Source organism: Microcaecilia unicolor, chromosome 5 (genome assembly GCF_901765095.1).
Source record: "Microcaecilia unicolor chromosome 5, aMicUni1.1, whole genome shotgun sequence".
NCBI classification, from domain to species: domain Eukaryota; kingdom Metazoa; phylum Chordata; class Amphibia; order Gymnophiona; family Siphonopidae; genus Microcaecilia; species Microcaecilia unicolor.
Genome location: NC_044035.1, coordinates 56,754,242 through 56,777,958, shown reverse-complemented (window position 1 = coordinate 56,777,958; position 23,717 = coordinate 56,754,242). Strand labels below are relative to the sequence as shown.

Sequence of the window (23,717 nt, the reverse complement as noted above, 5' to 3'; positions counted from 1 at the left end):
GGATGGTAGGTTTATTTTGAAATACATGCGAAAAATATGTCTTGACGTTTCAGAAACAGAAGCTATCCAGAAAGCAGCATTAAGAAAAGTTTAAAATAGAGCAAGAACACAGGATAGACAGTCTCTTTTGACAGTTAAGTGCAACAGGACTAAGCCAGATCTTGTATGCACGCTTAGATTATCCCAATATGCCAAACATTTTCACAATATCATTTATGAAGAATTGGCACATAATGGAGACGTATTCTTGCTTATATGTCAATTATTGCACATCCTAGAAATAAGAATCTAAAGGAGAGACTAGTACCTTCTATGTTGCCAGAGATGTCAATAGGTGATTTTATTCATACTGGTCATTCTACATGTAGACATTGCTTGGTGTACAGACATAGTTTAACCTTAGAGAGATTTATACATCCTATCATTAATAGGACATATGTTTTAAAGCACTCTGCTGACTGTAACTCTATTCAGGTAATTTATATTGTTATCTGTCCTTGTAACTTCTCTATATGGGTAAAACCAAGCGTATGGTAAGAAGAAGATTGACTGAACACAGAAGTTGAATTATCAGAAAAATACAATCCATCCTTTTGGTTTTTCATTGGTATGTGGCTGACCACAATTGAGGACTTTGAAGTTTTTTGGAATAAAAAAGGTTCATTTGAGATGGAGAGGGGGAAGCATAGAAAGGATATTGTTACAATAAGAAGGTGGTTTTATTTATGATCTCAATACAGTATTATTTTGTGGTTTGAACGCAGAACTAGACTTGACACCTTTTCCCTAGAGTTGTGGTATTATGATGATCCAGTAGCTAACACATGTCAGTAGGCAACCACACAGATGATCATTTTATTTACTAATTTAATCATTATTCTTTTATGTTTTTATGCAATGGCATTAAGTTTTGATTTGTATTATTTATATTATCATAATGCTTTTTATGTATTATTAATACACTATTGGATATGTTAATATGTGAATCTGTAGAGATAGACATTATATCATAAGAACATAAGAAATTTAATACTGGGACAGATCGAAGGTCCATCAAGCCCAGTGTCCTATTTCCAACTGTGGCCAATTCAGGTCACAAGTACTTGGCAAGATCCCAGAACAGTAAAACAGATTTTATGCTGCTTATCCTAGAATACATCTTACGAACAAATTGCCATATATTACAGATACACCCGGTTTTTACTGTTCCCTTTAATAGCCTACACTAGGGGTAAAAATATAGGGGAACTGCATATTCTAGGATAAGCCAATCAGAGGTAACTACTATAATTCATATGCTTCCCAATACTCCAGTAAAGCTGAACAGTGTTATGGTGTGGGCCAGTAAATCTCAGTAACAACACACTGTATTAGACCGTCAGCTACGTGGAGGGGCATAATCGAACGTCGCCGGCCAAATAATTCGCCAGTGATCTATTGTGGCGGCGGCGCTACAGCTGGCCGGAACCATATTATCGAAAAAGATGGCCGGCCATCTTTTTTTTTCGATAATACGGTTTAGCCCGGCCAAATGGCTTGGATTTCGCCAGGTTGGAGATGACCGGTTTTGTTTTTCAGCGATAATGGGAAAAAATGCCGGCCATCTCCAACCCGGCGAAATCCAAGCCATTTGGTCGTGGAAGGAGCCAGCATTTGTAGTGCACTGGTCCCCCTGACATGCCAAGACACCAACTGGGCACCCTAGACATGTGGGTACAGTGGGTTTTGGAGGGCTCCCATTACCAGCACAAGTGTTACAGGTAAGGGGGGGGGGGGGGGTCTGGGTCCGCCTGCCTTAAGTGCACTGCAGTACCCACTAAAAGTGCTCCAGGGACAGGACTTGTTGCTGCTGTATACGCTTAGCACACCAGTTGACACCTGAAGACTAACTTCTGTGAAAAAGTCCATTATTTGAATAAGCACGTTTACTCACAGTTAACTGCAGATCAGAGGTTGTGCCCCACTGGCAATGAATCTCCCTGGTACTGAGTTTAGCAGTAGGTCAGAGCTGGCAGAATGCTGTACAATGCCCTCTTTCAGCCACATTCAAGGCAAGAAGTAACATTCTCTAACGTGGCTAACACATGAAAGGGATCTAAAACTGGCTTACAAAAATGGCCACTACCTCATGGACTAACGGAAGTAAAACAGGGCACACTCTGACCCAGTTAGCAGGGGGAAAAGCAGCATGGGAGTACAGCCCAGTATCCTACACCCACCACAATGCATTGCTGATGTGACTCTGCAGTGCACCTAACAGAAAAGGTGTCACACTCACAACCAGGGAAAGGCTGTGGGAGGATAGAACACATTCTGCTGTCATGGAGGTGGGTACAGCATTTGAGGCTGGCATACAGGCTGGCAAAAAAGGTTTTTAATTTTATTTTTTTAGTGTGGGAGGGGGTTGGTGACCACTGGGGGAGTATGGGGAGGTCATCCCCATTCCCTCCGGTGGTCATCTGGTCAGTTGGGGCACCTTTTTGAGGCTTGGTCATGAAAATAAAAGGACCAAGTAAACCCAGCGAAATACTGCTTATCGCCGGGGTTTTTTTCCCCATTATCCGCGAAAGCCGGCCATCTGGTAGCCACGCCCATGCCTGCCTTTGCTTAGCCGGTGACATGCCCCTTTCAACTTTCGCCGGCGAGGCGACGGGAAAGCGGCGATGCTGTCATTAAAGCGGCTTTCAATTATACTGTTCGCCACTTTCCCGAGATCGCCGGCCATCTCCCGATTTATGTCGGGAAATGGCTGGCGATCACTTTCGAAAATAAGCTGGATAGTGTCTTATTGTTGTAATCCTCACAGGTTTCTGGCCACCACCACCCCATGCTGATTATTTACGAAATAAATTATTATTTTATAACATCGCTTAAAGCGTCTCAAATTTTTATAAGAATGTAATCATCTTTAACGAATGAAGTTAAATGTAGTTAGCTTGGGGTTTTCTTCTGACATGGCACATGTTTTGCTATGCAGCTTTACCAAGGAAGACCCCTAGAAGAAAAGAGACAGTCTCAACACCCTATATTTTAAATCTATGCATACCCTCAAATGCATGTGGCTTTTAAGTTTACCTAGACCACAGACTCCAAACCATCCTACCAACTTAAGCCCTGTGTGAGCAAGATGGTGGTGGCGTGTTTTATCTGGCTTTTTATACTAATGACGGATGGGGATCCAACCTATCACAGGACACCTCAAATCAATGTCATCCATTCCACTTCCATATTGAGCCTGTTAGGGGTCACTGTGTTTAATCTATAAATCCACTCTTGTTCCTTATAATTAAGGAGACTCTCGATGTTACTGCCCTCCCATCCTTTCTTGACATGATCTATTACCCAACGAAGGTCGGATGTGGTACGCTTCTTATCAACCTAGTGGGAAACCAATGGGGCTTGTTTAGTTTGGGTAACTATGTGTGATTTATGTTCATTCAAACGTATCTTAATAGGTCTGCTACTGCGTCCCACATACACCAAGCCACAAGGGCATTGTATTACGTATACCACATCAGCACTGTTACATGTGGTTGTCATTTTAGCCTGTATAGTGAGACCTGAACATTCATCTTTCCACTGCGGTCCTGTAAGGGCTAGGGGACACCACTGACAAGACTTGCATAGGGCATGTTCTCCCACCTCAGCTTGGCTAAATCCAGGGCTTAAGTCAGCAGGATGGTTTGGAGTCTGTGGTCTAGGTAAACTTAAAAGCCACATGCATTTGAGGGTATGCATAGATTTAAAATATAGGGTGTTGAGACTGTCACTCTCTTTTCTTCTAGGGGTCTTCCTTGATAAAGCTGCATAGCAAAACATGTGCCATGTCAGAAGAAAAACCCGAGCTGACTACATTTAACTTCATTCTTTAAAGATGAGTACATTCTTATACAAATTTGAGACGCTTTAAGCGATGTTATAAAATAATAATTTATTTAGTAAACAATCAGCATGGGGTAGGGGTGGCCAGAAACCTGTGAGGATTACAACAATAAGACTGCGTAGCTGACGGTCTAATACAGTGCGTTGTTACTGAGGTTTACTGGCCCACACCATAACACTGTTCAGCTTTACTGGAGTATTGGGAGGCATATGACGTATAGTAGTTACCTCTGATTGGCTTATCCTACAATATGCAGTGGATTTTCCCGTCCATCTTAATAATGGCTTATGGACTTTTCTTTTACAAAATTATCCAAAACTTTTTAAAACCCTCCTAAGCTACCTGCTTTTACCACATTCTCTGGCAATGAATTCCAGAGTTTAATTACTTGTTGAGTGAAGAAATATTTTCTCCAACTTGTTTTAAATTTACTACTTAGGGCCCTGTTTACTAAGCTGCACTAATGGCGCGCTAGCGTTTTTAGTGCACACTGATTAGCAAGCGTTAAACGCTGTCGCCCTTTTTTCCAGCAATTGTGAGACTTGCTTGTATACGCTGCTCTACTAGTAACAAGGATTGCAATTCTCAAATAGTGTTTTTGCTGGTTTTTTTCAACGCTGAAGTTGGAATCTGCTTACTGACATTCTGCATATTTGCCAGTAAAGTCCACAGTATAGCCCCTGAGGCAGCCCTTCCGGGCGAAACACGACCAGTGTCAGGTGATACAAAAGATTATTATTTGCACGAATAAAAGTTGATGTATATCTATTGCTGATCTGCTTTTATCATTTCCATATTATATTAGTTTTATATATTTTTTCTTTTAGACCACACATGTATTTACATATTTTTTTATTTAGACCACATGTGTATTTATTTTTTTATCTGTTTTATTTAATTAGATTTTTTATATGTTGTAACTATTTCCTTTTAATCTTATTTTACATTACATTTTTATTGTCTGTAGTAAATAATATTTTTAGAATAATCTATAGGATAGGTTAGGTAAATATCTGTGCGTTATCTATAAAGATGGTATCTTAGTTTTATGTTCATTATGAAAGTTCCTTGTTTCAAAATATTACCATCACAGCAAGAGATGATGTTTTCTTTAAACACGGGTTTAGCACTATGTCACAAAATGCCTAGCCAACTGCCTGGGGGTCAGAGGTGTAGCCAGGTTTTGACATCAGGGGGAACAGACTTCTGTAAAATAGGCACCAGTGCAAGGCTGAAGGGCCGGGGTTAAAATCCTCATAGGCATATATGTGTGGTCAGTGTCAGTTGTTTGGGGAGGCCAAGTTGGAGTGAGGTGGGCCTAGAGTGGGGTTGGGGCAGGGCAGGGCAGGGCTAGGTAAAATCCTTAAGGTGAAGGCAGCACCTATGTTAGCAGCAAAGGGAGGGCACTTTTGAGCACAGCAGTGAAGGACCCCTTCACTGTGTCTCTGGTGCACCTGCACTAGTCATTTCCCCCTAGTATCTCTATTACTGAAGGTATTTACACTGAATACACTCCAGACAATTATGTGCCAAAAACATCCATATACTTACTGTACCACAATAATACTAATTATTAAACAGAATAGTATTTACAGTATTCTGTAAATATATGCAGGTACTTTTAAAACTTGGCTCCCAGTCAGTCCTAGCTCTCTAGTCCAGCATCTTCCTGTTGGCCATGTGAACAGTGATGTTCAGCAGAACTGTAACAGAAATCCTGTGGTTACTGAAAACCATAAGATGATTTGGCTATCACATTTTTGATAAGTTGCCAAATGGCCACCAGGTTTACTGCAGAGTTACAAAACATGTTTGGAATAGGCATTATCTATATTAGATGAATCTAATAGAGAAGTGAGCTGAGAACCAGGGAAGCCAGGGTTCAAATTCCACTGCTGCTCCATTACCTTCTCTACAAGCTTAGAGTGTGAGCCTCCGGAGGCAAGAAAATACCTGTTGTCGCTAAATGTAACTTACCTCCAGCTCAACATACATGTACAAAATCTACCATAGAACAGTAGCACTGATTCCTATGATTTAAACAACAAGAACCCTATGTAAGAACAGGCAGCACAACAAACAATACACAGGGCGCTAGAATACCAATACACCTATCACTGGTACAACAGAACAAGTGGGACTGCTACAGAATTCTACACAGGAGTGGCCTAGTGGTTAGGGTGGTGGACTTTGGTCCTGGGGAACTGAGGAACTGAGTTCGATTCCCGGCACAGGCAGCTCCTTGTGACTCTGGGCAAGTCACTTAACCCTCCATTGCCTGCCGTATTGAGCCTGCCATGAGTGGGAAAGCGCGGGGTACAAATGTAACAAAAAATAAAAATACTACACCTCGATCACACACCAAATACAGAACAAGGGATCACAAATTAGAAATATAAAGACAAAAACTGAAGTGGGAAACCAAAGAAGTCAAAACTCAGTATGTACCACAACATAGGAAAAATAAAAACAAAAATGTGTTTCCTCTTGTACTGAAAAAAATACAAAGACATCCATGATGCACACTTCCCAAAGTTAACGTATTCCACCAAATAAATTCAGATAAAACACTTTTTTTCTACCTTTGTTGCCTGGGTACTTTATTTTTCCAAGCATATTGTTTCCAGTTTCTTTTCTGTTTTCCTGTATGTCTTCTGCTCTATTTCCAGTAAGTGCAGTCCATTTGTCCTTTCTCCACGTTACTCTTATCGTTTCCAATTCCCTCACTGTATCTCTCTAATATATTTCCTCTCTCTCTCTGTTTTCTGTCTCTCCCCTCAAATTTCACCTTCTTGCTCTTCATTCCTCCACCTATATTTCACTTGCCAATACCTATCAACTTTCCATGTCCTCCTCTCCCCCCTACATCTCCTGTGTCACTCCATCCCTGGCCTCATTCCCTTTTCTTTCACCTCCTCTCACACTCCTCTCCTTGAGATCCCACATGGTTCCACCATGCCAAGTAGCTCACCCTCCCTCTCCATTCTTACACCCTTGCATCTCTCTGTCCCTCCCCTCTCCTCCACCAATATGGTCCAACATTTCCCCGTCCCCTTTCCCTTCTCTTCCACCCCTATGGTCCAGCAATTTCCTTTCTCCTCCCCTCCTTCCTCCCTATGGTCCAGCAACTCCCTATCCCTTCTTCCTCTCCCTCCACCCCTATGGTCCAGTAACTCCCTATCCCTTCTACACCTATGGTCAAGCACCTTTCTGTCCTCTCTGCCCCTCCACGTTTATGGTCCAGCAATTCTCTGTCTTCTCTTCCTTTCCCTCCACCCATATGGTGCAGCAACTCCATGTCCTCTCTCTCTCTTTCTCCTCCCCCCCCCCCCCCCCCATTATGGTCCAGCAGTTCCCTGTCCCCTCTCTATCTCTCTCTCCCTTTCCCACACCTCAAAGCGAAGCTTCAGTGTTCAGCAAGGCAGCAGCTCGGAGAGGAGAGTCTACTCAGGAAATCCAGCCTGGTGCCAAGAAAAGTGGCTACACATACCCCAGTGCCATGCACCTTTCCAGTTTGTGTAAGTGGCAAACTGCACAGTAAAATAAAAGCCTGCTAAGCATGGTTTAGCCCCATACATAACCGAGGAAGGAGCACCGCATCAAGGTTTGTGTACCTGCATCTCCTGTGAGTCCAGCTTCTCTTCCCTTCTCCTACTTACTCTCTCCATCCGCCTATGGCCTTCCATCTTCTTCCTCTCTCCCTGGCCCCTGACCTGTAGTCTGGCATCTCTCCTATCCCCCTACCCCTGCAGATCGAACACCTGTCCCCTTCCCTCCCTATTCCCCCCCCCCCCATTGGTTCAGCACATTTCCATTCTCCCCAATGAGTCCAGGACCTTTCGCTCTTCTTCCCTAAGTCCCCCTGGAGTCCAGAACCTCTCCTTCAGCCCCCCCAAGAATCCAGCAACTCTTCCTCTCGTTCCCTCAGCTCCCCATGAGTCCAGCAACTCTTCCTCTCATTCCCTCAGCCTCTCCTGAATCCAGCAACTTTCTCTTTATCCCTCAGCACCCCCTCCCCGTGAGTCCAGCACCACTTTCTCTTTATCTCTCACTTTTTTTCTAGCCCTCTCTTGAGACCAGCACTGCTCCTTTTTCCCTCAGTCCCTATCCTGAGTCCACCACCTTCTTCTTCCCTCAACCCCCCCCCCCCCGCTTCTCACCTTCCCAAGTCCAGTACCACTGTGTATTTGTGTATCTAAAATGTAACCTTCTACAAAACAAGAAGTAAAGATGTGATTCCATGAGTCCCAATGAAAGGAGAGTTTAATTTTACCTACATTTAATTTCAATATATTCCGTCAACTTTATAACACCTTGCTTCTCAAGGCAGATTACAACAGTTAAGATGAACCTGTCAAGAAACAGGATATCCTCACTGAAATTTCATCTGTATTGTATAGAACAGTGTAGAAAAATGAGCAAAAAAAAATAGTTTTTAACTGCTGTTTCTTCCAGCTACGGGAAAATTAGGTTCTTACCTTGGTAATTTTCTTTCCTTTAGTCAGCAGCAGATGAATCCATTAATTGATGGGTTGTATCCGTCTACCAGCAGGTGGAGATAGAGAACAATGAAAAACCATAGTGCCCTCTTGGACGGCTAGCTCCATCTGCCTTCAGTATTTGAAACTTCCAAAGCAGAGTGAATCCTCAAAGTAGAATAACATGAACTTTCCTCACAGTGAACGAACGCCCCAGAACAGGAGCAATAACCATACAAAGGAGGGATGATCTCAACCTCCTGTAATAGAACAGTATATAGAAATCCTGAAAACTGTTTTGCAACTCCTCCCGATGAGGGAACACATCTGCATGAGAGAACTGAACAAAAAACAGAGTCAGACAGGGAGGGATCATGGATTCATCTGCTGTGACTACAGGAAAGAAAATTACCAAGGTAAGAACCTAATTTTCCCTTCCTTGTCATCAGCAGCAGATGAATCCATTAACTGATAGGTTGTACAAAAGCACTCCCTAGTTAGGGCGGGAACATGCAACTCTGCGAGCAAGCACTTGTGCTCCAAAAATCGCGTCCTGCTTCGCTGCAACATTCAGCCTGTAATGTCGGACAAAAGAGAGCTCAGAAGCCCAAGTAGCCGCACTACAGATCTCTTGAAGAGAGAGTGCTCCCGTTTCAGCCCAAGAGGAGGACATCGCTCTCGTGGAATGCGCCTTGAACGTGTCAGGCGGAGGCTGCCCTGACAGCAGATACGCAGAAAAAATGACTTCCTTGAGCCAACGGGCTACAGTGGCCTTAGACGCTGGAGACCCTCTTCAGGGACCTGATAACAACACAAAAAGGTGATCAGAAGTCCTGAAGGAATTTGACATATTCAGATATTGCAACAGAGCCCTGCGGATATCCAAAAGATGTAACTGCCCAAGCGATTCTGGAAACTCCTCTCTAGAGAAGGAGGGCAGATAAATGGGCTGGTTCAGGAGAAACGCTGAAACCACCTTAGGCAGGAAGGAAGGCATCGTACGTACCGTTACTCTGGACTCTGAGAATTGCAGAAAGGGGTCTCGACAGGACAGCGCCTGGAGCTCAGACACATGTCTCGCCGAGGTCATGGCCACCAAAAAGACAAAGGAAGAGGGGCCTCCACCCACATCCGCCGAAGGTCCGCGTACCACGGATGCCTGGGCCAATCTGGGGCAATAAGAATCACCACGCCTCGATGTAGCCGAATTTGCAGGACTCAACCAATCAAGGGCCAAGGAGGGAACACATACAGGACGCCCGAGGGCCAGGGTTGAGCCAGAGCATCCAACCCCGCCGAGCGAGGATCTCTCCATCTGCTGAAAAAGCGCGGGACTTTGACATTGGCGCTTGACACCATTAGATCCGCTATGGGCATTCCCCATTTGGCACAAATCTGAAGAAACACTTTGTCTGCCCGTTCCCACTCCGCTGGGTCGATTTGATGCCTGCTTACGAAATCGGCTTGAACGTTGCTCTGACCTGCAATGTGAGCTGCTGACAGAAGCTGCAGGTGGAGTTCGGCCCAGTGGCAAATCTGAGTGGCCTACGCGGCCAGCGCTCTGCACTGAGTGCCGCCCTGGCGATTTATGTAAGCCACTGCTGTCGTGTTGTCCGACAGAACTCTGACAGCCAGCCCCTCCAGAGTCTTGTGAAAGGCCAGAAGAGCCTGGAATATCTCTCTCAGTTCCAAGCAATTGATGGACCACCCCGTTTCCGCGGGTGTCCACAGAGCATGGGCATAGCTTCCCTGGCAATGTGCTCCCCAGCCGCCCAGGCTGGCATCGGTTATCACCAGGCACCAAGAGGGAAGCGCCAGCGGCATTCCTCGCCGCAGCGTGCTGTCGGAGAGCCACCACTCCATACTGAGCCGGGCATTGATAATCCTGGGACATTGGAGGCCAACGTTGAAGCAGGGCAATCTGCAGTGGTCTCAAGTGCACTCTCGCCCATGGCCCTACCTCTAAAGTGGCCGTCATCAACCCCAACAGCTGTACAAAGTCCCAAGCTCGCGGGCAAGGCATCCACAGGAGCAGACGGACCTAATTCTGAAGCTTGCACCACCTTTGGTCGGGCAGAAAGACAAACCCCGAGGCCGTGTCGAAACGGACCCCCAAATATTCGACAGATTGAGAGGGGGGTCAGGTGACTTTTGGGTATACTGACGACCCAGCCTAGAGACTGCTGTGGCCAGACGACTTTCTTCTGCCAAATCCGCTCTGATGAGCCAGTCGTCGAGGTACGGATGAACCCTGATACCCTCTCACCTGAGAAAGGCAGCTACTACCACCATTACCTTGGAAAAGGTGTGGGGAGCTGTGGCGAGGCCAAAAGGCAAGGCCAGAAACTGGAAATGTTTTCCCAACACCACAAACCGGAGAAACCGTTGATGCGGGGGCCAAATAGGAATGTGCAAGTAAGCTTCTTTTAGGTCCAGAGACATGAGAAACTCTCCTGGCTGTACCGCCGCAATGACGGAGCGCAGGGTTTCCATGCGAAAATGTCGCACTCTTAGTGCCTCGTTGACTGATCTTAAGTCGAGGATCGGTCGGAAAGACCCACCTTTTCGAGGCACCACAAAGTAAATGGAGTAGCGACCACTGCTGCGTTTGGCGGGAGGCACAGGGATCACCGCTCCGAGGTGCAACAAGACTTGTAAGGTCTCCTCTACCGCCACTCGTTTGACGGCAGTACCACATCGGGACTCCACAAACACGTCTCTCACCAGGGCGCTGCATTCCAATCGGTAACCTTCTCTGATCAGGAGGCCCGTAACCTCCGTTCACAGGATAAATCCCTCCTCTCAGTACCCTTCTCCACCACCGCCAACTCCAGGCTCCGCTCATTCTGCCTCGCCTCACCCTATGCTTGGAACAACCTTCCTGAACCCTTACGCCAAGCCCCCTCCCTGCCCGTCTTCAAGTCTTTGCTTAAAGCCCACCTCTTCAATGCTGCGTTCGGCACCTAACCCTTACCGTTCGGTGAATCCAGACTGCCCCAATTTGACTGCCCCTATCGGACCGACCGTTCACTTGTCTATTAGATTGTAAGCTCTTTGAGCAGGGACTGTCTCTCTTTGTTAAATTGTACAGCGCTGCGTAACCCTAGTAGCGCTCTAGAAATGTTAAGTAGTAGTAGTAGTAGTATCAGGTCCAAGACCCACTGATCTGAGGTAATCTTGGTCCATTCCTCGAAAAAGAGGGAAAGACGTCCCCCTACTGCAGGAACCGAGGAATGGACCGGTGCCCCGTCATTGAGGGGGCCACCCCTGAACTATAGGCCTTGAACCGGCCGTTGCAGAACGCTTATCCGAGCGAAAGGAGTTCCAATGCTGAAAATGGGCACGTTGAGAAAACCCAGCAGAGCGCCCCGGGCGATACCTGCGAGCTTCACGGAAGCGAGGTCTGGAAGAACCCTTGGAAGAACCCTTGGAAGAAGGCTTCGGCCTATCCTCGGGTAACCGCTGGGGATTAGGGTTCCCCAAGTCTTTAACAATTTTTTCCAGCTCCTCTCCAAATAACAGGTGGCCCCGAAAGGGTAGCTTCACCAGCCTGTGCTTAGAGGCCATGTCAGCCGCCCAATGCCGTAGCCATAGAAGGCGACGGGCAGCAATCGCCACAGACATCTGTTTAGCCAAAGCTCTTACCAGATCATAAAGGGCATGAGCCAAAAATGACAGGGGCGACTCCATCCGTGGTGCAACCTCAGCGAGGGACTCCGCACCATCCGTGGGCTGCTCCACTGCCTGTTGTAACCAGGATAGGCAGGCCCGGGCAGCATAGGAACTGCAAATAGACGTCCTTAAGGCGAGGCCCGATATCTCTCCGTTTCAACGCGGATTCAAGCCGCCGGTCCTGCATGTCTTTCAGGACAACCCTTCCCTCTACGGGGAGGGTGGTCCTCTTAGTCACCGCCATGACCAAAGTGTCCACTTTAAGCATCCCCAAAGGGGCCAAGTGCTCCTCACTTAGAGAGTAAAGCTGACCCATAGCCCTGGCCACTTTTAAAGGTCTATCGGGTTCAGACCATTGAGCTGAAATAAGCTCTTGGATGGAGTCACGCACAGGAATGGCTCGAGCAGGCTTCATAGTACTCACCATCCTAGGATTACCAGAGGAGGCCTCGCCCTTGGCAGGACCATCAATTGAGAGGGCCTGCAAGGCGTCAGAAAGGAGTGCTGGTAGCTCGTTGCGGTGGAAAATCCTCACCGCATTGGGATCATCCAGATCCGGTGGCAAACCGGCACCTTCCTCTGGCTCATCAGACCATGAGGCCCTGCCAGAACCCTCAGAATCCCCATAGCCCAACCACGGGTGGGGGGGGGGGGGGGTTGGGGAGTGCACCACTCTCCGACGGGGAATGTACCCATCTATGTTTAGCATCCTCCAATGCTCGGGGGAAGTAGCCAGCCCCAAGCCATCAACACCCGGGGGGAAATCAGGTAGCAGCGCAGTGTCAGACACCTGCGGCAGAGCTCTTTTCAGCATGAAGGCTTTATGCATTAAAAGCATAAACTCAGGGGAGAAAAACTCACCCTGACCCTCCGTCTCTGAATTAGGAGTAACGGGAATAGGAGCTCCTCTGGTAGCCTCTAACCGAGGCGTCCCCCAGCACTCAGACTCCTCCGCAACAGCGAGGGTCGAGACATGCGGCGCTTCCAAAATGGTGCCCGCTGCCAGCTCCATTGAGCGGGAAGAATCATCGCTCGCCATGCTTGTACTAGCTCTAGCATCTAAAGAGCACGTCTTACAGAGCCCTGCTGCTGATCTGTGTTTACCACAATGGGCGCAGCGTTTAACTGCCTCAGCAGCAATCGTCCGACCGAATGGAATTATATAAGTAAAATGGTGGCTTCGCGCCAAAACTTACCCCGTTCGGAACGGCGTCCGTGGGACCTCCCCGGAGGAGCTGGGCACCACTCACACCTCAAAAGACCGAGTCAAACGAGCTCCGGTCAAGCTGCACGCTGAAAATAGCCTCAGAATAATTACGCAGAATCAATGCGTACTCCGTATTTTTTTTTTAAACACTGTGAGGCAAGTTGGAGGCAAGCATCATCAGAGGTACTACGGTAGGCAGGGGGATGGGTAAGGCAGGGAAAGGGCGAACCTATATGCCTTCAAAGTGGGCACCACCAGCCACAACACCCCAGCTTCAACTGGCAAAGCACAGGAGCCACCCCAGGCAGAATTTTTCCAGGTGCTGATCAAGCTACGTCCACACCTGCTGGGAGATAGAGAAATACTGAAGGCAGATGGAGCTAGCCGTCCAAGAGGGCACTATGGTTTTTCACTGTTCTCTATCTCCACCTGCTGGTAGGCGGATACAACCCATCAGTTAATGGATTCATCTGCTGCTGGTAACAAAGAAATTAATTTTTTTAAGCTGTTGTAGTGATACTCAATTTCTATTTCATATAATGAGCTAGATAGGCTCACTCACCCTGGCTGTCTTCTATTTTTATCCAACTTCCTTGGCTGATACCGTCTTCTGTTCTCAATCTAACCTTTTCCTCCCCTTCCACTCCTCAAACCTGTTTTCTCTAGCAGCCTCTCCCTGATGCTGTTTCCCTGCAGCGATAACAGGCTGCCTGAGCCGGTGCCGAATGCTTCCCTTTGCCACATCCCACCCTCGCGTACACATACGTCCGGATTTTTGAGGACACGTCCGGGCATCCGGACGGGTTTTGCCAGTCCGCCCGTTTGTCCAGATTTCTGGACAAATGGGCGGACGGCGGGCCTATCCTAGCTTCCCCTCCCCTTACTTACTATCTACTGCCCTGGTGGTCTAGTGACCTCTTCGGGGCAGGAAAGAGCCCCCTCTTTCCTGCCCGGAGCGCTGCCTTGCCCTGCATTCTGTTGCTGTGACGATCTCAGGATTCAAAATGGCCGCCGAGAATTGAAGCGGCCTCACAAGACTTCAACACTCAGTGGCCATCTTGAATCCCGAGACCATCACAGCAACAGGATGCAGGGCAAGGACAGAGCTCTGGGCAGGAAAGAGGGGGCTCTTTCCTGCCCCGAAGAGGTCACTAGACCACCAGGGCAGTAGATAGTAAGTAAGGGGAGGGGAAGCTAGGATAGGCCCGCCGTCCGCCCGTTTGTCCAGAAATCTGGACAAACGGGCGGACTGGCAAAACCCGTCCGGATGCCCGGACCTGTCCTCAAAAAGAGGACATGTCCGGGTAAATCCGGACGTATGGTAACCCTATGTGTACGCGAGGGTGGGATGTGGCAAAGGGAAGACCACCAGGGCAGTAGATATTATTATTATTATTACATTTCTACCCCGCGCTTTCCCATATAATGCAGACTCAATGCGGCTTACATAGTAATTTGAAATACAAAGTTAATAGAATTTTAATAAAACAGTAGTAAAACACTATAAAGTTGGGCTTAGTAGTGTATGATAAGTTGAGCTGGATAAAATAGGACTAGGATAAAAGAGGGTAGACAGGATAGGATAGTGTAATTTGGGAGAAAGGGTAAGGAGGGAAAAATTAAGGAGAGATGGAAAGAGAAGGATGGGAGGTTGGTATTTAAGTCAGAACAGAATTGGGGGTGGAAGTTGCCGAGATTAGGTTGGGGCATTTGGGTAGGCTTGCTTAAAGAGATGAGCTTTCAGCATTTTTCTAAAGGGTAAGAAGTCGTTTATTAATCGGATTGGTCTGGGTAGAGCGTTCCAAAGCTGGCTGCCCAAAAAGGAGAAACTGGATGCGTAGTAGGTCTTGTACTTAATTCCTCTACTATTGGAAAGGTGTAGGTTAAGATAAGTTCGTGAAGAAATAGATCTGTTTCTAGCAGGGAGGTCGATCAATTCATTCATGTAGCCAGGGGATTCGCTGTGGATAATCTTGTGGGTCATTGTGTTGATCTTAAAATTTATTCTTTCTTTGATGGGGAGCCAGTGAAGCTTTGCTCGAAGAGGTGATGCACTTTCGAATTTTGATTTGCCAAAAATAAGTCTGGTAGCCGTGTTCTGGGCAGTAGTAAGTAAGGGGAGGGGAGGTGACGGAGGGAGGGGAGGTGACAGGGGGGCAGGGGAGGGGAATATGTGACAGGGGTGGGGCGTGGGTGGGGCATGGGCGGGACATATGTCCTCTTTTTCAGAGGACAAAATATGGTAACCCTACGTACACAGTTGTGTCAGAGGGGCAGGGGCGGAGCAGAAGGAAGCATCAGATTCCGGCTCACTCAGGCAGCCTGTGATCGTTGCAGGGAAACAGCAGCAGGGAGGGGCTGCTAGAGAAAGCAGGTTTGAGGAACCGAGGGGGGGGAGGAGGAAGAGAAAGCAAAAGTTTTGGTGTTAGTCTGCTAGGCTCAAGCGGGGGGAGTGTTTGAGGAAAGGAAAGAAGCGGGACAGTCGTTTTGGTACAATGAGAGAAAGGGGAGAACAAGTGCAGCAAAATTTAAAATAAAATCCATGCTGTTGTGTGGCGGCTCAGCAGCAGGCGAGGTAGGCGCCGTTTTCCTTTGAAATCTAATTGGGGGAGCGGACGCTCCCCTTGCACCCCACCTAGCTACGCCACTGCCTGGGGTTACCCCGCAGCCACTTAGAGGGTCTATCCCCAGCACAGCTCACATCTGCCTGCAGCTGCTACTTGTGCTCTACACTAGCACCCTCTTCCCACCGACTGGGCGAGTCTCCCACTCTCCTCCCAATCACCTCTGGGCGAGTCTCCCACTGTCCAATTATCCCCAGTGATTTCTATGTTACTGGAGCCACACTCCAAGTGGTCCCACAGTTCCCAGAAAGCATTCACAGACCCAACACACAAACCACCAGGATTCTTTTTCAGTCCAGACCAACAGAGGCAATAAACAATTATTTATTGTCTTAAAAACTGAACAATGAACAAAAAAATATGCAATCAGCAAAACAGTAACAGGTAACTGAAATATGGATCAATTATAAAACTAATTAAACGTTTGCTTACTTCCTAGAAAATACCTGGGGAGATCAGGACATATATCTGTTCACAGAGCTTCAGCAAAGAGATCCTCTCTCTCTCTCTCTCTTCTTCAGTCTAAAACTGAAGCAATAGCTAGCATCTGCTGGGTAATTTCAAACTCCAGGCCAATCAGAGCCCAGAACAGTCAAGTTTCAAATAAAAACTGGTTACATCACTACAGGCACTTCCTATTATCTGTGTGCCAACTAAAAGAAAGAGAAGTCAGTCCTGCGTAACAGCTTTAAGAATAAACATGCACCATCTGCTGGCCAAACAGGAGAAATACACTTCAGATATACTTAAGACAGGAAAATATCCAATACAGTTTATAGGCTTAAAACATGCTGTTCCTTCACAAACTATCTACAGCCCTTGCTTTTTCCTTTGGCCATATTGTTTAATAGCCTTATCTCTTTTTGTTCATTTTCAGATTTTCTTAGGAAAGAACTAGCTTTTAATAAGAGAGCTTTTGAATTGTTCCATGTATATATGAAATTTAGGAAGCCTTGGTAGCTTTTTGTTATTTTCAAGAGTGATTCTTTTATCTCATAATGCTCTTGGAGTGAGAAGAATTGCTTTTACCAGGTCCTCGGGGACACTGTCCACATAGTTGTCTTCCTCTTGGTGAATAGGCACTAAACAAATGACATCTCCTGAGGGTATCATGTGTGGTCATTTTTCTAATTCAAGACAAAAGAGGCTCTGAAACTTGGCTTGACTTGTGCCAGAGCTCTGCACTAGTAATGGGAGTTAAGCAATAGAACAGTAAAATGTCTACTATTCTTTTTTTTTTTTTTTTTTTTTGGGGGGGGGGGTCCTTTTTCTTTAGACATAATAAAACTAAAGCGTGAATGAAGACATTGACTGAAGTAATGTTGGTAGGACACAAAGAAGTTTCTTCAAGATTCTTTCTTGTCTGTTTGGAAGAGCAGAAAAAAAGCAAAACTAAGGCAACTCACAGGGAGAGTTGCAGATGATCAGAACTACACTAGTTTCAAACCGTGGGAAAATTGCTCTGTCCCAGCATCGCTGGATGATGTCATCCACTTGTATGCCTGATGCTATCCTGCTTGTCAATGAAAAAATGTTTTTACTAAATTTGATTACTGAAAGAATGCAAATGTATTACATTTATGTTTCAATTTGACAATAAGATAGTGAAAATTTTGGAGTAGATACATACAGAGGAAGGAAGATCCAGCAAGACTGCTAACTTTCCTCACATCATTATCTAAAAAAAAACAAAACACACACACACACATATTTGATGAATACAGATATGATCTACTTAAAAAATAATAATTAAGTAACATGAGCCTAATATTCAAATATTCACCAGCGGCAAGTGAACATATAACTCTGCTGTGTATTTTCAAACACTATATCACTAATTCTATAAAGAAGGCAAAAAGTTAGCCACAAATTAGGTGCTTAACTTATGGCTTTAAAACAGAAGTTATGCGTCAAAATGGGGTAAAATGGCAGCAAGGCGTCTAAGTGTACTTAAGCACTATTCTCTAACTTGGTGCCTAAATGTTCTAGCACGTAATTGCAAAGGGGGCATTCACATGAGAGGGTCCTGGGGCAATCTATTTAAGCACATGCTTTAGTGAATACTATCAGTTAGGTGCCTAACTACTGCATTTAATATACCCATTTATACCTGCCATTGAGCAAGTGTAAGTGACTGCGCCTAAATTTAAGCACCTAATTGTGACTATAACGGATTAGGCACATAAATTTGCCATTATACAATACTAGCCTAGTGCCTACACTTTGGGTTCCTAACTTTTAGCTTCCTTTCTAGAACTGCCCCCTATATGACAGAATTAGGCTGAAAATTCCTTTAACTGGCCCAAGACTATCTACACAGTGCATTGACTGGGACAGGTTGGAGCAAGGGAGGACCTAAAATATTATCCAGATTGTGGTGATTTTAATCCATTGTTCAGATAAACTATGGGGGTCTTTTACTAAGATGAGCTAGGGTTTTTAGCTTGTGCTAAAAATCAGCAAGCGCTAAACGTTGAGACGCCCATTATATTCCTATGGGTGTCTCAGCGTTTAGCGTCAGCTGATTTTTAGCACGAGCTAAAAACGCTAGTGCATCTTAGTAAAAGCCCTCCTTAATCTTTTTATTCAGTCCTGCTGAACTAAACTAGATGGATAGTGACAGTGATACTGAACTCACATTTATATTCAGTGCTGCTGACTATACATGTAATGGCACTGAATATATGTATCAATTTATATGCTGGTGTTTAAGTTTCTCACCACCACCACCACAGAATATCAGCCTCAATTAATTTTATAATCAAAAATTTGTTGAACTGTATAAAGTCAATCATAAAGCAATCTTTTCCATGTCTACAAAGCAAAAAGCGAATGCTACATACCTGTAGAAGGTATTCTCCGAGGACAGCAGGCTGATTGTTCTCACTGATGGGTGACGTCCACGGCAGCCCCTCCAATCGGAATCTTCACTAGCAAAAGCCTTTGCTAGCCCTCGCGCGCCGATGCGCACCGCGCATGCGCGGCCGTCTTCCCGCCCGAAACCGGCTCGTGCCGGCCAGTCTCATATGTAGCAAGACAAAGAGAAGGGAAGACACAACTCCAAAAGGGGAGGCGGGTGGGTTTGTGAGAACAATCAGCCTGCTGTCCTCGGAGAATACCTTCTACAGGTATGTAGCATTCGCTTTCTCCGAGGACAAGCAGGCTGCTTGTTCTCACTGATGGGGTATCCCTAGCCCCCAGGCTCACTCAGAACAACAAACATGGTCAATTGGGCCTCGCAACGGCGAGGACATAACTGAGATTGACCTAACAACTTATCCAACTAACTGAGAGTGCAGCCTGGAACAAAAACAAAACATGGGCCTAGGGGGGTGGAGTTGGATTCTAAACCCTGAACAGATTCTGAAGCACTGACTGCCCGAACCGACTGTCGCGTCGGGTATCCTGCTGCAGGCAGTAATGAGATGTGAATGTGAGAACAGATGACCACGTCGCAGCTTTGCAAATCTCTTCAATAGTGGCTGACTTCAAGTGGGCTACCGACGCTGCCATGGCTCTAACATTATGAGCCGTGACATGACCCTCAAGAGCCAGCTCAGCCTGGGCGTAAGTGAAGGAAATGCAATCTGCTAGCCAATTGGATATGCTGCGTTTCCCCACAGCCACTCCCCTCCTGTTGGGATCAAAAGAAACAAACAATTGGGCGGACTGTCTGTTGGGCTGTGTCCGCTCCAGATAGAAGGCCAATGCTCTCTTGCAGTCCAATGTGTGCAGCTGACGTTCAGCAGGGCAGAAATGAGGACGAGGAAAGAATGTTGGCAAGACAATTGACTGGTTCAGATGGAACTCCGACACAACCTTTGGCAAGAACTTAGGGTGAGTGCGGAGGACTACTCTGTTATGATGAAATTTGGTGTAAGGGGCCTGGGCTACCAGGGCCTGAAGCTCACTGACTCTACGAGCTGAAGTAACTGCCACCAAGAAAATGACCTTCCAGGTCAAATACTTCAGATGGCAGGAGTTCAGTGGCTCAAAAGGAGGTTACATCAGCTGGGTGAGAACGACATTGAGATCCCATGACATTGTAGGAGGTTTGACGGGGGGCTTTGACAAAAGCAAACCTCTCATGAAGCGAACAACTAAAGGCTGTCCTGAGATCGGCTTACCTTCCACACGGTAATGGTATGCACTGATTGCGCTAAGGTGAACCCTTACAGAGTTGGTCTTGAGACCAGACTCAGACAAGTGCAGAAGGTATTCAAGCAGGGTCTGTGTAGGACAAGAGCGAGGATCTAGGGCCTTGCTGTCACACCAGACGGCAAACCTCCTCCATAGAAAGAAGTAACTCCTCTTAGTGGAATCTTTCCTGGAAGCAAGCAAGATGCGGGAGACACCCTCTGACAGACCCAAAGAGGCAAAGTCTACGCTCTCAACATCCAGGCCATGAGAGCCAGAGACTGGAGGTTGGGATGCAGAAGCGCCCCTTCGTCCTGTGTGATGAGGGTCGGAAAACACTCCAATCTCCACGGTTCTTCGGAGCAGAACTCCAGAAGAAGAGGGAACCAGATCTGACGCGGCCAAAAAGGAGCAATCAGAATCATGGTGCCTCGGTCTTGCTTGAGTTTCAACAAAGTCTTCCCCACCAGAGGTATGGGAGGATAAGCATACAGCAGACTTTCCCCCCAGTCCAGGAGGAAGGCATCCGATGCCAGTCTGCCGTGGGCCTGAAGCCTGGAACAGAACTGAGGGACTTTGTGGTTGGCTCGAGATACAAAGAGATCTATCAAGGGGGTGCCCCACACCCAGAAGATCTGGCGCACTACTCGGGAATTGAGCGACCACTCGTGAGGTTGCATAATCCTGCTCAACCTGTCGGCCAGACTGTTGTTTACGCCTGCCAGATATGTGGCTTGGAGCACCATGCTGTGACGGCGAGCCCACAGCCACATGCTGACGGCTTCCTGACACAGGGGGCGAGATCCGGTGCCCCCCTGCTTGTTGATGTAATACATGGCAACCTGGTTGTCTGTCTGAATTTGGATAATTTGGTGGGACAGCCGATCTCTGAAAGCCTTCAGAGCGTTCCAGACCGCTCGTAACTCCAGAAGATTGATCTGCAGATCGCGTTCCTGGAGGGACCAGCTTCCCTGGGTGTGAAGCCCATCAACATGAGCCCCCCACCCCAGGAGACACGCATCCGTAGTCAGCACTTTTTGTGGCTGAGGAATTTGGAAAGGGCGTCCCAGAGTCAAATTGGACCAAATCGTCCACCAATACAGGGATTTGAGAAAACTCGTGGACAGGTGGATCACGTCTTCTAGATCCCCAGCAGCCTGAAACCACTGGGAAGCTAGGGTCCATTGAGAGATCGCATGTGAAGGCGGGCCAGGGGAGTCACATGAACTGTGGAGGCCATGTGGCCCAACAATCTCAACATCTGCCGAGCTGTGATCTGCTGGGACGCTCGCACCCGCGAGACGAGGGACAACAAGTTGTTGGCTCTCGTCTCTGGGAGATAGGCACGAGCCGTCCGAGAATCCAGCAGAGCTCCTATGAATTCGAGTCTCTGTACTGGGAGAAGATGGGACTTTGGATAATTTATCACAAACCCCAGTAGCTCCAGGAGGCGAATAGTCATCTGCATGGACTGTAGAGCTCCTGCCTCGGATGTGTTCTTCACCAGCCAATCGTCGAGATAGGGAAACACGTGTACTCCCAGCCTGCGAAGCGCCGCTGCTACTACAGCCAAGCACTTCGTGAACACTCTGGGCGCAGAGGCGAGCCCAAAGGGTAGCACACAGTACTGGAAGTGACGAGTGCCCAGCTGAAATCGCAGATACTGTCTGTGAGCTGGCAGTATCGGGATGTGCGTGTAGGCGTCCTTCAAGTCCAGAGAGCATAGCCAATCGTTTTGCTGAATCATGGGGAGAAGGGTGCCCAGGGAAAGCATCCTGAACTTTTCCTTGACCAGATATTTGTTCAGGGCCCTTAGGTCTAGGATGGGACGCATCCCCCCTGTTTTCTTTTCCACAAGGAAGTACCTGGAATAGAATCCCAGCCCTTCTTGCCCGGATGGCATGGGCTCGACCGCACTGGCGCTGAGAAGGGCGGAGAGTTCCTCTGTAAGTACCTGCTTGTGCTGGGAGCTGTAAGACTGAGCTCCCGGTGGGCAATTTGGAGGTTTGGAGGCCAAATTGAGGGTGTATCCTTGCCGGACTATTTGGAGAACCCACTGGTCGGAGGTTATGAGAGGCCACCTTTGGTGAAAAACTTTCAACCTCCCCCCGACCGGCAGATCGCCCGGCACTGACACGTTGATGTCGGCTATGCTCTGCTGGAGCCAGTCAAAAGCTCGCCCCTTGCTTTTGCTGGGGAGCCGAGGGGCCTTGCTGAGGCGCACGCTGCTGACGAGAGCGAGCGCGCTGGGGCTTAGCCTGGGCCGCAGGCTGTCGAGAAGGAGGATTGTACCTACGCTTACCAGAAGAGTAGGGAACAGTCTTCCTTCCCCCATAAAAACGTCTACCTGTGGAGGTAGAAGCTGAAGGCTGCCGGCGGGAGAACTTGTCGAAAGCGGTATCCCGCTGGTGGAGCTGCTCTACCACCTGTTCGACTTTCTCTCCAAAAATATTGTCCGCACGGCAAGGCGAGTCCGCAATCCGCTGCTGGATCCTATTCTCCAGGTCGGAGGCACGCAGCCATGAGAGTCTGCGCATCACCACACCTTGAGCAGCGGCCCTGGACGCAACATCAAAGGTATCATATACCCCTCTGGCCAGGAATTTTCTGCACGCCTTCAGCTGCCTGACCACCTCCTGAAATGGCTTGGCTTGCTCAGGAGGGAGCTTGTCCACCAAGCCCGCCAACTGCCGCACATTGTTCCGCATGTGTATGCTCGTGTAGAGCTGGTAAGACTGAATTTTGGCCACGAGCATAGAGGAATGGTAGGCCTTCCTCCCAAAGGAGTCTAAGGTTCTAGAGTCTTTGCCCGGGGGCACCGAAGCATGCTCCCTAGAACTCTTAGCCTTCTTTAGGGCCAGATCCACAACTCCAGAGTCGTGAGGCAACTGAGTGCGCATCAGCTCTGGGTCCCCATGGATCCGGTACTGGGACTCGATCTTCTTGGGAATGTGGGGATTACTTAGAGGCTTGGTCCAGTTCGCCAGCAATGTCTTTTTTAGGACATGATGCATGGGTACTGTGGACGCTTCCTTAGGTGGAGAAGGATAGTCCAGGAGCTCAAACATTTCAGCCCTGGGCTCGTCCTCCACAACCACCGGGAAGGGGATGGCCGTAGACATCTCCCGGACAAGGCCGCAAAAGACAGACTCTCGGGAGGAGAAAGCTGCCTTTCAGGGGAGGGAGTGGGATCAGAAGGAAGGCCATCAGACTCCTCGTCAGAGAAATATCTGATGTCCTCCTCCTCCTCCCACGAGGCCTCACCATCGGTATCAGTCACAAGTTCATGAACCTGTGTCTGAAGCCGTGCCCGGCTCGACTCCGTGGAAACACGGCCACGGTGTGAGCGTCGAGAGGTAGACTCCCTCGCCAGCACCGGCGAAGCTCCCTCCGCCGACGTCGTCGGGGAGCCTTCCTGGGAGGCGACCGCAGTCAGTACCGCAAGCGGTACCGATGTCGGAGACCTCACCCCGGGCAAGGGGCCAGCCGGCGCCTCACTCGACAGTACTGGTGGCGCAAGCACCCCCGGTACCTGAGGGGAAGGGCGCAACAGCTCTCCCAAGATCTCTGGAAGAACGGCCCGGAGACACTCGTGTAGGGCAGCTGTGGAGAAAGACATAGAAGCCGATGCAGGCGTCGGAGTCAGAGTCTGTTCCGGGCGTGGAGGCTGTTCCGGGCTGTCCAAGGTGGAGCGCATCGACACTGCCTGAACAGAG

The 23,717-nt window shown here is 47.9% G+C and overlaps 1 protein-coding gene across 1 annotated transcript in view; it reads right to left on the bottom strand.

The window, feature by feature from the left end:
- Positions 1 to 23,717, bottom strand: part of CNNM1 (cyclin and CBS domain divalent metal cation transport mediator 1) — a 300,200-nt gene that overhangs the window by 110,178 nt on the left and 166,305 nt on the right. The window contains exon 6 of the mRNA XM_030204797.1: positions 17,495 to 17,542. Coding sequence (XP_030060657.1) covers positions 17,495 to 17,542 — 48 coding nt within the window. The remainder of the gene's footprint in view (positions 1 to 17,494; positions 17,543 to 23,717) is intronic.